This window comes from Balaenoptera borealis (assembly GCF_965194805.1).
Source record: "Balaenoptera borealis genome assembly, chromosome: 5".
Classification (NCBI taxonomy): Eukaryota; Metazoa; Chordata; class Mammalia; order Artiodactyla; family Balaenopteridae; genus Balaenoptera; species Balaenoptera borealis.
The window spans coordinates 103,708,864-103,724,488 of NC_138862.1; the positions used below are offsets into that span (position 1 = coordinate 103,708,864).

Here is a 15,625-nt window from a genome sequence, read left to right on the forward strand (position 1 = left end):
CCTTAGGATAATGGGGTTTTTCTTTCTTTTTTAAAAAAAATAAAATAGTAATAAAGAGGTTCATCCTAGGAAATGACATTACAGTTAAAATCTTGACCGGGAAGCCTTACTCTCCACTCCCAAATTGGCAGGAATAAAGAAGGATACTTTTCCTGTTTCTTTTTATTTTTGGCTACCTGGCTTGTAGGATCTTAGTTCCCCAACCAAGGATTGAACCCGTGCCCTTGGCAGTGAAAGCACGGAGTCCTAACCACTGGACCACCAGGGAATTCCCCTTGCCCTGTTTCTATATGAGTCAATGACAGGACACCAGGAACAAGGCAAGATATGTCATCTCCTATTACAAGTTTCTCTTCCTATTCATAACATCTACTCAGCATTAACCTATGTGCTTCTCATTTTTAATTTCACTATATGTATCTCCTTTTTGATGGCCACACAACATTGAAATTGATCTAACGTGAATTTGGTATTTCCTAAACTATTATGAAATTTTCTGTTAAAGTCAAATTCCAAGTTTCCTTTCCCAGCCAGAAGTCCTTCATTCATAAATCCCTCTAGAGTCTGTCATAAAATGCCAAACAACAAGGACTGCTTTGAAATTACAGTTACTCAACGTTCACTGTGATGCCCAGCGGCCTCAGCTGATAGTTGGACGAGAAGTACATGTTTTCTGTTGTTCTGCCTTTGTTGGTGTTAATGGAAATTGGAGGCCAAAAGGTTGGTTCAGATCTCCACAAAAACACTCTACTCTTGTGTATTACTCAAACCAACACCATACCAACTACAACTTGGCTAAATTGTTGGTGAGACTTTTTCCTCTTAGTACACTATTTCAGTAACTCACTTCTAAGATTATAAAACGTTGAGTAACTTGGCTGCCTAAAAGCAGAAGCATGCTTTGACTTACAATTGTTCGTTTTTTCCTCTTTGAGGAGTCTATAAATTGTGCAATCAATTCATGAATGTATAAAGAAAGTTCCTTAATTGCCCTATGGTTGTTTGATTTGCTTCTCTGGCTTTGATTTATCACAAACTTTTAAGTTGGTTTTTTTAGCTCCCTCTTAAGACTTGGACTTCAAATCCATCACTTCTGGTCTGATTTCCAATATTCACCTCAGTATCAGCATGAAGAATTGCTTGCCAAAGGGTGACTGGAGAGCATTCTAAGATGACAAGGAAATTCCCTGGAAAATGTTAAGCAAGAATAGAACCTTCTGTGAGACACAGAAAACATTACAGTCACCCACAGAAAACTTAGAGCAAGACATCTGGAAACTGGGAAGCCAATAAACTATTGTTGTGTCTGATTCGTACATAGACACAATGTGAGGTTTTTCCTTTAATCATACAAATTTGTATCTTTGTGAATCAAATTGTGTTTACATAAAGAAACAGTTTGTGATCAGGTCTCCAAGAACCATGACACAAGTTTGTGCAGTGCACAGCCCACACAATGGAATGTGGTGGCCCTGCCTAACACACATTTAAAGATTTGTGTAAAGATTGCAATGTCTTTCAAATAGTGGTTTGTGTTAATGGTTATATACATGTGTTGTTTTGTTATTATTTCTCAATGTACCAGGAAGTTCATTTAGCAAACAAATAAGGGCTGAGGGTTTTTTTTTCCTGTAAAATATCCAAAGCACTCCATTGTTGAGGTAACTGTTATAGAATATTCTATGAAGACTCTTTGACTCTATAATTTAATAAAATCTTGCAAGTAGTTTAATGTTGTACCAATCCACAAGGAACAACAACAAACACTACTATTACTATCATTATGACTCTTACAAATATTTCTAAAGAGCTCACAAACTATCCCCACATTCCTTACCGTATCACTGAGACAGACTTAGAAGCAATTATCAATTATCTTCATTTTACACAGAGAAGCTGTGACCCAGAAAGACTTTGGAACTTGCCCAAGGACACAAAGTAAAATGAATGAATGAATGAATGAAGAGAAATAAAGAGAAAAAAAGATGAAGAGAAGAAAAGATGAAGAGGAAAAAAAGCTGTAATAGAATTCAGGTCTCCAGATGTTCTCATCCTGGGATTTTTTTCCATTAGAACCACTTTTCTACCAATCTTAAATTTTTACTCACCTAGAGTAAGCCCTTGTAAAAAGCCATTTTAATGGGATTTAAAACCACTTTAGAAGTGCTTTTTATTCCCCCACAGAGTCCATGAACTTTCAACAGTATTGGAAACTTTAAAAGTATTTGTCATATCAGTACCAGTTCCCTTTCATCCTACAAAAAAACAGATTGTACTGAATTTGACAGTACTTGGAAAACAATCTGTCTAAAACTTATTGCCTGAAAGCAGACAAAGAGAATTCATAAGTACCTTTTATGTATCCCACATTGTGCTATGGGAATATTAAATAAGTACAAGTGTGGTCCCTACCTTCTACAACCTTACAATTCAGTCAGCCAACCAGCCAACCAGCTCACCAGCCAGTGTATAAGTATCCCACATTCCAGGCACTGGGGATATAGAGATGACCGTGGCATATTCCCAGTATTCAAAGACCTCATAGTCTAATGGGGAAACATTGTACATGGCTAATTATAATACAGTATAAAAGCTACAATGGTAACCCATAAAAGAAAGCAATATACATTCCTTGGGAAGGGTGGTCTCCTGAGAATGTTTCATAGAAGAGAGAACATAGAAGCTACGTCTTGAAAATAAATAGGATTTTATCTAAAAGAAGAGAGGCACAAAAATATTTCTAGAAAATAAAAGAGGATGAACTAAAACATGGAAGCTTAAGAGTGAACGGCATTTAGCAGGAGAGTTCAGAGATGATGCAGGAGAGGTGGAGGGATCAAACTGTGAAGGGCCTTACATGAATGTTTCATTTCATAGGAAATGGAGAGCCATTGAAGTATTTCAAGCAGAAAAATAAATCTGTAATTTTAGAAAGTTAATTCCAGCAGCAGCATGGAAGATTGTAAGGTGAAAAGGAGACAAGTTGGTAGGCTATTTCATTGGTCCAAGTGAGAGACGGAGAGAGTCCACAGCACTGCCCAATAAAATTTTCTGCAGTGATGGAAATATTCTATACCTGTGCTGTCCAATATGGTAGCCACAAGCCACATGTGGCTAATGAGCACAAAAAATTTAAATTGCCACATATGACTAGTGTCTGCCAAACTGGACAATGCAGAGACATCTTGGAGAAGCTAGCAGTTGAGATAAGCCTTAAAGGAGGGTTTTTCCAACTGCAGGTTACAATTGGTGGGTTAAGAAATCGATATGGTAGCTCACGATTGGTATTTTGTAATGAATGAAGACAATAACATAGAACACAGCAGAATGAAACTGAATGGAATAGAATGGAATGATAAATAAAATATCAGCATGCAGAGTATTATTCTGAGAGATGTTTATTTCAGTTATATGGGTATGGGTATGTGTATGTGTATGTGTATGTGTATGTACCCTGGATCAAAAGTAAAATGTACTTTTTATCTCTATTGTGTTTGACAATATTTGAAAGCCAGTCCTTTATGGAAGACTGTTATTTAATTATATTCGAAGTTATGAGGAAGAGTTTTCCAGAAAGGCAGAACAGCATAAGCAAAGTTCATTGGAGTTTGGAATAAGGGTAACTCTGGACCTTTCAAGACTTTCCTAATTATTTTTTTGCCTTCAAAAAATTTTAATAGACTTTATTGTTTAGAACATTTTTAGACTTACGAAAAACTTGAGGTAATAATACAGCGAATTACCATATACCCTGCACCCAGTTTCTGCTATTAACATCTTACGTTAGTATGACACATGTTACAATTAATGAGCCAACGTTGATATGCTATTATTAAAGCCAATACATTACTCAAATTTACTTAGTTTTTACCTAAAATCCTTTTTCTGTTTCAGGATTCCATCCATTACACATTACATTTAATTGTCATGTTTCCTTAGGCTCCTTTGGGCTGTGACAATTTTTCATACTTTGCTCGTTTCTGATGATCTTGAGAGTTTTAGGTACTAGGAGAATTTAAGGTCAGGTATTTTTTAAGATGCTCTTCTGTTAAAATTCGTCTGATGTTTTTTCTCATTATTAGACTGAGGTTGTGGGTTTGGGGGAGGAAGACCACAGAATTAAAGTGCCATTTTCATGCCATCATATCATGGATACCTACTACAAACATGAGTTATCACTGTTGACGGTGGCCCTGATCAGCTGGCTGAGGTAGCGCTTATCAGTCTCCTCCATTGTAAATTTACTCATTTTTATCACCCTTTTTCACACTGTACTCTTTGGAAGGACATCACTCTGCTCCTTCTTTAAATGAATTACTTAATTAAAGGAAGCCTTGAACTTGAGTAAATCTATTGAGTTCTTTCCAAAGAAAGCTACTTCCGAGTACAGACACAGTCTCTTTTTAGATACAGCATCTCTCTCTGCAGCAGCAGGCAGGATACTTTTTCCCCTTCTCAGGTTTTCAAGTTCCAAATATGAAGCACAAAAAAAGCTGGGTGATTGACGTAGAATTCCAAAATAAGTTGAGAACGAGATAACCCAAATTCAATTGCAAATCCTTCTGACTTTTCTCTTCAGCCCCGGATTCTGACATTTTAGAAGGAAATTTAAACCAAAATGTGTTAAGTCTTTTTCCCCTCCTCAGGAGGGAAGGTTCATTTTTAGCTAATGTTTAGAAAGGGAAATCCCTTCCTTAGAAAATTCAATAATTTGGAGTACTTTCTTTAGGCAGAGGAGGGCTGCAGGATGAAGTCTTTTGCAGTATTCCCAAGGAAAACGCCACCCTAACAAATCATCTGCTACTCATCTTTCATTGTGGTTGCCTAACTTTTTACCACTCCTGTTCCCATGGAGAGAACCAAAACCAAAAAGCCTCCTGAGCAAGCCCAGCCTCTACTTTTGCCATCACCCTGCATGTTCCTTTTACAGCATTCTCATTTCGTGACTCATATACATGGGTTCATGGGAGCATGTGGGTTTTTTTATTGCTCTATTTATTCTAACCTTCTTTTCTGTTCAGGCCAGAAGAAAGGCTTGCCCCTGAGTAATGTGGATCACAAGTCCCCGGAATTCTCCTTCTCATTGTGAGAGAGGAGATTAAACTTTACTTTTCCCCACTGTACACAAAACTAGTGAGAGAAAAATACATTCAGTGACATTCAGAAATAAAAAATAGCCACTTACTCTCCAATCAATTATGAGATAACTTCTTAGGGGAATTCCAAGTCCTCACTGTTTTCTACTGTCACAGTGTCCCCATTCATTCACTGGGTTCCCTTTAGAAATCACTCTCTCTCTCTTTCTGGTTCCCAAGACTCTCATAATCCTTCTCTAATAATCTCTTCCTTCCCCCCTGTTTCTCCCCTCAACCTGGCAAAACTCTTATTCGGGTCTTTTATCCATGCTAAGTTGTACACTACTAACAAGAACCTTAGCCTTTGCCAGTTCCCAGTAATAGTTGTAATAAATGAAGCCTTTGCCAGACCTTCAATTGACTAGAGGAGAATCTGAACAGTGGGATTTCAGGAAAGAGTCTTGAGTAAGAGAAGAGTAGAGCCTGGGGAAACTGAGAGAGGGTGAGGCTGAAGTCTTCTGGATACCTACACACTTGATTTCGATGTCCTTGATCAACTTTGAAGACCACAGAAAACCTCCATTGGAATTTTTGCTTCTTTCATCCAATGTCAATTCACAAAACACAGGGTATTCACCACCTGGAACAGTCCAGTCACTTTAATTCAGTTTGACAAACCAATTTGATGTGAACCAATTTAATATCAATTTAATGTTAGCCTCATAGTCTTGGTACTTTTCTTTAAAATGAGTGACTGGGTCTAGGGGACTCTACAGTCCATCCAGCTGCTAACATTCTAGGATTCCACTTTAGCTACCTAATACATGTGGTAAATATTGTCTAAAATATATATTTGTGGAATATATCCAGCTGAATGATAATCCTTGGGGCAGTGGCCATGACTGTCTCAGTCACCATGGTATCTCCAGTTCCTGGTGCGATTACCAGCATGGTAATAATTATTTTTAATAAATAAAAGGAAGTGGGGGAGAGGGGAAGGCCTTTCACCAGTTAGATTCCATCTTCCTATCTATGTATTTCCTCCATATGCAAATCCCTTTAATTGATGCTTTGCTTGCATTTTTGCTAATCCTCACAGCAACCTTAAACAGAAAGGATTATTATTTCCATTTACAAGTGAGGCATTTGAGGCCCAGAACACTTAAGTAACTGGGCCAAGGTCACATACCCAGCAAGTAGAGAAGTCAGAACTTGAACCAATGCCTGTCCTTAGTCCCAAACCCATTACGAAAATGCAATGAAAAGCACTTTCTAAGCTACAGGTAATCCTATGAAAACAGAAATTGCTTCTGTTATTATTACAAGAGAAACCCTGATAAATCAAATCCATGAAGCATCTTAGAATGTGGTACTACATGGATCCTCCTGAAGAAGGAGATGTTATCCTGTTTTTAAAACAATGGCCCGTGTCTGTGGGTCTGTTTCTGTTTTGCAAATAAGTTCATTTGTATCCTTTTGTTAGATTCCACATAAGTGACATATGATATTTGTCTTTGTCTAACTTACTTCACTTAGTATGATAATCTCTAGGTCCATCCATGTTGCTGCAAATGGCATTATTTCATTCTTTTTTATGGCTGAGTAACATTCCATTGTATATATAGTTTGGTTGTGGTATATATATATATATATATCTCACACTTATGGTTACCAAAGGGGAAAGGGGGTGGGGAGGGATAAATTAGGAGGTTGGGATTAACATATACACACTACTATATATGTAAAATAGATAACCAACAAGGACCTACTGTATAGTACAGTACTCAATATTTTCAATATTTTGTAATAACATATAAGGGAAAAGAATCTAAAAAAGAATACACACACATACACACACACACACACATATATAAATTGAATCACCGTGCTGTACACCTGAAACTAACACAGCATTGTAAGTTAACTATACATCAATAGAAAAAAAAGGAACATTAAAAAACAAACAAGCAAACAAACAATGACCCAGAAAAAGCCTTTCCTCAGGCCTCACTATCCATCCCTCCAGGTAACAGTGCTGGCCCTTGCCTCACCCCCACTTTTTACAGAGAGCTTCACCCGCTTTGTGTCCCACAGGGGCTCAAACCCTCCCCAGTCACCTGAAGGCATCACCACACAGCTTCAGCTGTTAAGAGTCAAACCCATCCAGGCCACTGTACCACTGAAGACATACCACAATGTGCTTAGGCAGTGTCACCTTTGAATGCACAACCTCATTAAAAATTTAAGAAGGTTTTAAAAATCACCAAGTTTCGAGAAAAAATTAGAAGAAGAAGGAGGAGAAGGAGAAGAAACAAACTACTTCCTCCCTCTTTTCCATATACGGGAAATCATCTTTTAAAAAACGTATAATTAAAAACAAGGAGAAGTGTGGTGTGCTTGAATAAAATAAGCATTTTAAGTCTCTTGTTTAGCTTTACTGGGATATGCCATCAGGTCTTTAAGGGCAAGTTAATTTCACATTTGATTGTGAAAGATTAAGACATTAAGATGTTTGCTGTCATCTAGTTCTAGGTTACCTGTGAATAATTAAGTTCATGCCATTTTTGTCATCTTATTTCTCAAATTCAGCCTCTTTTCCTAGCTTCCTCCTTAGCATTTTTCCATGCCCTTTCCCCCCAGTTAGTGCTCATTCCTGGCCCCTCGTCACTGCATGTTTGTTCCATGGTCCAGTTTGCTGCTGCCTAGAAGAGCATCTCCTGTCTGCAATGCCATTTTGGAACAGATTCCTTCTGAAGCTGTTACTACTAAGAGAAAACCACATAGTAGTACTCAAAATGCCCTTATTTAATGAATGAATGAATTCTCCTTCCCACATTGCTCATCTTAAATTGTCTAAAGTGGTTTTCTTAAATCTTCCCTGTTGTCCCATAGGACAGCAGTCCCCAACCTTTGCGGCACCAGGGACCGGTTTCATGGAAGACAATTTTTCCCGGGGGTGGGGGTGGGGGGGGATGGTTCAGGCAGTAATGTGAGTGATGGGGAGCGGTGGGGAGCAGCAGATGAAGCTTCACTCGCTTGCCTGCTGCTCACCTCCTGCTGTGCGGCCTGGTTCCTAAAAGGCCACAGACCGGTAGTGGCCCACGGACCAGGGGTTGGGGACCCCTGCCATAGGAGACTTAAAAATGGACTCAAAAGGAAGTAAAACATATTACCGAAGCAAATCCAGAACCTAAATATAGTGCATATTCTAACAATAGGTTGTAGCAGATGATTTACCAATAATAACCAACTCTCTTCTCACCTTTTCATGAGAAACAATGAATAGATAATCTTTAAAATGGCTTTTCATTAATAAGGGGAAAAAGAATCAAAGAAAAGGGGGATATCAATGCTTTTTATTGACTCTTTTACTTCATGAGACTGAAGTGAGATGTGACAAAGTACTTTTTACATATCAGAGCTGACTACTGAGAGGGCTGGGAAATGATCCAGCGCACTGTAGAAATGGGCAAGAAAAAAAATTTTTAATCTTAATTCTTTAAATTGTCAGCAATATGTGACCAAGTTCTTACCAGGTGTCCAGCTTTGGTGTAATGCATGTTGGTATGCTTTAGAGCTGTCATTTCCTTGATTGACTGACTGACTTTTACAGCTTAACACAATGAACACTGACCACCTCACAGTTTCTACGGCTCAGAAATCTGGGTACAACTTAGCTTAGCGCCTCTGGCTCAGGGTCCCTCACAAGGCTGCAGTCAAGGTGTCCACTGGGGCTGCTCAAGCAAGAAATTTAATTTTTGAAGAGAAAGCAATGGCCAGGCAGTTAATTAGTAAGGTTTTAAAAGCTAAAATGTATAGAGAAAAAGGTCAATGATGTTTCTAAATGAGTAATTTATCTCATTTATAAAAGTAAAAAGAATATTAAGAATATTTTAAACAGATTTTCAGTATATGGTTGATTCTGAATGAGTAACGCCCATGAGACAGCAGAGACATAGATTTACTGAAATGATTGGTATTCAAAACCATTTCAGATTGGCTTTAGAATGCAGGGAAGGCAACATGTCCATATAATCTTAAAGGCTCATCCTCTCAAACCCACCACAGCATTCCCCTGTTAAAAACCTTTGGGGCCCCCTCACTCACAGGATCAAGACAAAATACTTTGCCCACTCAGCTAGGCCCTAGGGCACTTGGCCTCACTCTGGTCATTCCCTTGACCACCTATCAAGCTCCTTCCCACCTCTAACCTTTGCACAAACACAAGTTGATCCCTATGTCTTATCCATTCTCCCCATCTGACTACTCATTTTATCTGTTAGATTCACAATCATCTCCTGGATTTTATCTCAAATATCTCTTCCTCAGAGACATACTCAGACTGGATTAGGTTTCCCACAGTCCCTTATACATTGCTCTTGCCCTTTAGGGCATAATATAGTAGATAATTATATATTTGTATACATTATTTGATTGCTACCTGTCTTCCCAACTGGACCAAGCTTTCTAAGGGGTGGGTCTGGGCCTGGCTGAGCCATCATTCTCCCACCTTCACCCAGCACAGTCTGGAACTTCATACTTGATGAATGGCCTCTCACACTCCTGATCAGTTACCTGGCGCCACCCCAAACTCTGTCAAGGTAATGAAGAGGAGCAAGTGTGGGTAGCCATCAATAAGATTTTTAAAAATTAAATTTAGTTTGAAATATACAGTTGTCTCATGGGACAGCCTAAAAGCTCAAATAGGGATACCTCCTAATTTCTCTCTTTCAGCTTATCAGTGGAAAGTCTTGGTTGCTTGGATAATATTGTTCACTGAAATTATCACTTCTTCTGTCACTCATTTTCTCTTAAACCTTTGACCTTTGCTCTTTCTCTGCAACCAGAGTTAGGAGTGAAAAAGAACATTGGAGGTAACTTCTCACTGAAGTCCACCTGCCAGGACAAACCATTCAAATCCAATTACTTCATCTCCACTCTGGCTTCTAGAAGACTAAGTAATTGTATTATTTACTTATTTGGATTACTCTGGCCATTATTACAAATAATCATGACCTGGTAACACAGAGACTTTCCCATTTTAAGTTTTTGTGGAAATTTTCCTTGTCAGAAAGGGTTACTTACTATCAAAACCAAGTTATTGAAAGTCAGCAGTAGCCTACCGGATCCCACTTAGGTCGGGACTGTGAGTCATCTGTAATTATTTTTTTAAGTTGGTTACTTGTCATTCATTCATTTACTCATTTGTTCAGCAAGTATTTACTGATGACAGTCTTTGTGCCAGGCATTAGGATCATGAGAGTCTCCCCATAGCCTGAGTCCACGGTCTTATGGAGCAAAAACATCTTGCTTTTACTCAAAAGAGAATCAAATTAAAGAGAGATACATTCAGGTCAGAACATAGGAATGATCTTCAAAAATATTTAACTGTGATTTGAATAATAAAAGTTATCAAGGTGGACTTAGATGATGTAGCACCATAATACTCCTAGGAGTAAGCACAACAGGTACAGGTCTGCTTGTCTCCCCAAGGACACCCACCATGTCTCTGAGTGTCTGCAAAATCTTCCCAAGAATCTTTAAGAAATGAATGAATAAATAAAAATTGGTATATCAAAAAAAAAAAAAAAAAGAAATGATAGATGCCCTTCCTTCTAGGAGGTTTTCCACGTAGTGTTAACTGTGATCCTATCTGAGGGCCAACAAAACATTTTTATATGGTTTTCATAAGTTCTCTACCCAAAAACCAAATGACCACCCAAAGGTACACTTTGGGCTTCACCTTTGTTTCAGAGGTGTCTTGTTTCCCAAGACCATCCATATGTCCAGTGCCTCACTAGAAAGACTCACAGGACTCAACATATATTCGCACTCACAGCTAAGGTTTATTATAGCAAAAAGATATACAACAGGATCAGTCAGGAAGAGAGACACGGTTGGAGTCTGAAGAAATCCATTTATAGGCTTCAGATGTTCTCTCCCTCCCATGAGTGGACACACCAAGTGTGCTTCTTTCTTTACCAGCAAAAAGTGCAGCGATACATGCCAATGTTTCTGCTCAGGGAAGCCCATTAGAGACTCAGCACCAAGGTTTTTATTGGGGCTGGTCACATGGACACTCTTTGCCTGGCAATTACAAAAAATTCCAGACTCCCAGAATAAAGCAGATATTCACCATAAATTACAGTGTTTGCACAGTCTAGGCATAGTGAATCATCCTTATCCATTAGGGAACAGAAAGAACATTCCAAAAGCCAAGTTTCCAGATGCCAGCCAAGGACCCTTCTAAAAATAGCAGCCTCAGGTTTGCTATATTAACTCTTTTCTGCACACTATTCTTTAATCTTCTACCAGAATATGTGCTGTAGGAAATAGAAAATTCACGTTTATCTCTCTAAATGTACAGGGCTAAAGAAAATGTGGTTAGCCTCAACTGTAGATATTATTATCACTAGAGTTATTACTAGCAATTATTTTTAGATAAATGTTTCTGTTAATAATATTATTGCTATCCATTCTAGTAGTAATTATTAGTAGTAATGGCAATATTATTAATTCCTATGATTAATATGTTGTTATTATTTCCATATAATATTCCTATTAATAATTCACTCAATGATCATTAACATTCTTTGAAAATTTTTGACATGCTGAGATCATGAAAATACAAGGAGATTCTGTGTTTAGTGCCTTATTTTTTTTTTCTTCTAATCTGTTACCTTTTTTTAACAGGACAGACTTTCTGCAGCTTGAAGGAGCCAGCCATGGATTTCAAACGTGTGAAGGACTATTTCTCCTGGCTGTACTATCAATACCAAATCATTAGCTGCTGTGCTGTCTTGGAGCCCTGGGAGCGATCCATGTTCAATACCATCTTACTAACCATTTTTGCTATGGTGGTATACACCGCCTATGTTTTTATCCCAATCCACATTCGCCTGGCTTGGGAATTTTTCTCCAAAATGTGTGGCTATCACAGTACAATTTCTAATTGATCTTGTTTGTATCCTGTGAACTGGCATTACATATGTGTACGTTGCTTACAATGTATTAATTTAGGTGAATACCGTAGCTTCTTTCACTGTCTCACCTGAAAAGCTCTCTCCTCTCTATGCACTCTTATATCCTGCCTGAAATTTGAGATAGATGTCTCTTTAGGTTCTTTTGTACATGCTACATTGTGCATCAGACCATAGATAACAAAATGACCTTACCTCACATACCATATTCTCTCAACTTAAATCTATGACTTTAGATTTTGTTTTTAATTGGGAAATTTCATATAAACTTTTTCTGGGAAGTAGGCTCATAAGAGACCTATCAGAATCATATTTAAAATGCTCTCTTGATACCTATTCTATAGTGAAGGATATATTTTTAAAAAATTTGTTCATACACTACTGTCAAAAGTATCCTATCCTTGTTTACAATATACAAAAGGATCTGAATAAATTATATAGACCCCCTAAAGTCTTATTTTCTAGTAACTTGCTGATACCTAAAATTCTTTTACTTCAAGCGCAAAAGAATAGGTTGAAGGTAATTATCTCCTTTCAGACATGGTTCATGACTTGTTTCAAATGCCTCTAAAAGTCTGGCTTTATAACAGTTTAAAATCAACAATGTTGATTTTAGATGACCCAGTAAGTATTATAATACAAAATCATTTTAAGTGTAAGAAAAAATATATAATCAAAGTAAATTCAGATACTGTGACTTGTGATGCTGCCTTGCCTTGCATGATGCTGGGGGAAAAGAGACAAGAAATTGCATCCTTTCTGTGTTTTCACTCAGTGGAGGGGTGGGGTGTGGGGAATCATATATTGGGCTACAGGAAGAAAAGCTAATAAATAGGCTGGAAGTAATATTCTACCAGCAGGAACTCGACAGCTCCAGTTAAATGTTTTGATACAGTGGCTCCTTTGCAGAGCAAAACCAAGATTTATTAAATTTCCTTCAAAGTGTTTATCTTAAAAACAAATACAAGTTTTTAATTACACTGCTGAATCAAATGTGAAGGCCAAAGGCCAAACCTTGAAGTTTTTCTTTCCTCTCAATAAATCTTAATGTTAGTAATTCTGGAGGGTAAAAATGTAAATAGTTTTTGGACAATATTTGCACCCTTGTTTGTGTTATGAAAAAAAAATTTTCCAAGGAGAGCTAAAGAGAAGAATGTTTGGCATGCCAAATTAGCTTGCATGTTTGTTAAAAAAACAAAAATACGTGTTTTGAAGATAAACCAGATCTGAACATGTATGTGTTGATTTTTGCAAAATAAATTAGGTTTAATTTTATAAATAAAATATCCACCTCCAGATTTGCTTTTTTCTCCTATTGCACTAAATATCTAGGTGCTTACATCCATATTTCTCTGCAAACATCATTTCTTAGTGATCCAAGGTGGTAACTGATCTTAAGATGGTAGGGTAAAACTATTGATAGATTTATCAAGAGACTTCTCCATGGTGGACATGTTTTACATGTTGAAGTAGGTATTAAGGTCTCCCAGTTACAGGTAAGGGACCTAGAACTTGGAAAAAGTACATTTCTTGTTCGAGGTCCTTTAACTGCTAGTGGCAAAGCCAGTAAGCAAATAGAGGTCAGGACCACACTGGGCCCTGAAATATTTGCCACATGGAAGCCCATGGAAGGACAATGTGAGCAAATGAAAGTTAATGGGCTGGGGATCCCCAACGTGTTAGAAAGCAGAACGCCATCAATAAAAGGGGTGAGGGGTTGAGGAGACAGCCAAGGTTGGAGGAACAAAAAGCTCAGGTCCCAGCTCTGCTTTTGCTGCTTAGCGGTGCTGTGTTCACCCATTTCTATGCTGTCCAGGCCCATAGGCCTTTTTTAAAAGAATGCTTCACTTTTAAGTATTTAACAGAGGATTCTCAGTTAAGCTTGAACTTGAATGCATTCCCAGTTCACAATGATTCAACACACTTATATACATGGACCCCTGCTAAGTAATCTTGGAATTCAGTCACAAAGATACTGCACTGACCTTCTTAAAATCCTCCTTCTAAAATAAGAATCAAAATATTATAAATGTGAATAGACACAGTAAATCTTAATAAAGGATATTGCAAAGCACTGCCCTAGGATGTCACTTCAAAGGTAAGCATTTCCTCTGAGCGATCAAAATAATAAACACAGGGTCCAAAAAATATAATCAAACATAGTTTAGAAAAAACTATCTGCATGCAGAAGGGAAGAAAGCTCTACCTGCTCTGCTCTGTCAATTTTCTAGACTAAGCAGAGATGCTCTTTACCTTGACCATAGTTAGCCTAGATTAGGAACATTTATACGCTTTTCCTTTGCTTCTATTATTTGTATATTTCAATGGTATGTGCAGAACTTTAAAAAAAAAAAGCTAAGAGTTTCATGGTTCAAATGGGCTTGCATTTGTCACTCACTTAACTAGGAATCATAAAATATTCCTTCACTGGCATTGGCCAAGTAAACAATCGCTTTTGTCTACTTGTGCAACAAAAAACACAAAAGGCCAAGAAATCAGGCAGTTTGAACATCAAGATAGGACTGGTCAGTCTTTACTAACAAGTCATACATGCGAAAAAAAATCGCTAGTCAACATTTTCTACTTATTTCTTCTATCACTAACATATTTGGGTCTTCTCGCTAGTGGAGGCTGTGCCTCTGGAAGGCAGGAAATTTGTCCTTATTTCTGCATCCTCAGTTTCTGGCCCAGTGCCTGGTACAGAGGTGAGCAGATACACATCCAACGAAACATGACGTAGTTCCCCATACCCTCTGTCCACACAGAAACAAGGAAGCTCAGGATATATAGCTTCGGGCTATTGACCAAAAGAGTAACATTCTTCATTTACTCATTCATTCAACAAATGCATTAAAAGTCAACCACGTGTTGAGGATAGATAGAGGAATAGAGAGAGGGATAGATATGTGATGAAGAAACTACAGTAGAAACTAGGGGTTAGGTATTCAGGTGTTCATTATAAAATTCTCTGTGCTGTATGTTTGAATTTTTTTATTTAAAAAATGCTGGGGAAAAAGTCCACCATGTGCTAGTCATTGAGCTTGCCACTAAGAAACGAAGATGAACAAGAAAGAAAGAGAAACATCCCTGAATTTATGAATCATACAATCTGGTAGGCAAGATGACACAAGAAAAAAATAAGCAAACGAACTATTTATAAATTGTTATAAGGTTTTATGAAAGAAACAGCAGAGTGCTGGAGAGAAAGTAACAGAGGGTGGGGGACAGTGGGGCACAGAAGGGCCATTGCATTAGGGGAATTCAAACTTCTCTCACTGCAGGTCTTTAAGCAGGGGGGCGATGTGGAGGGTGGGGTCCTTTACAATGTAAGATGAGGACACTGGCTGTTGTGAGTGGATGGGATGGGGCATGAGTCTGAGCAGGAGGCCCTAGCACAGATGAGAGCCAGACTAAGGTGGTGGCATCAGAGACAGAGACAGAGACACACAGTCTGATGTGACATAATTTTTGGAGCTAGAAAGTCAACATATCTTGCTTATGGGTTGGATCAAAGGAGTAATTTCATTAAATACACAAAGTATTTTTTTAAAAACATCTAACTCATCTAAA

At 37.9% G+C, this 15,625-nt stretch overlaps 1 protein-coding gene across 3 annotated transcripts in view; it reads left to right on the forward strand.

Moving 5' to 3' along the window:
• SPTSSB (serine palmitoyltransferase small subunit B) overlaps positions 1-13,339 on the forward strand; it is a 32,247-nt gene extending 18,908 nt beyond the window's left edge. For all 3 annotated transcript variants that reach the window (XM_082394292.1, XM_082394293.1, XM_082394291.1), the window contains one exon: positions 11,769-13,339. In XM_082394292.1, coding sequence (XP_082250418.1) covers positions 11,801-12,031 — 231 coding nt within the window. In that variant the 5' untranslated portion in view covers positions 11,769-11,800 and the 3' untranslated portion in view covers positions 12,032-13,339. The remainder of the gene's footprint in view (positions 1-11,768) is intronic.
• Positions 13,340-15,625: the final 2,286 nt, after the last annotated feature.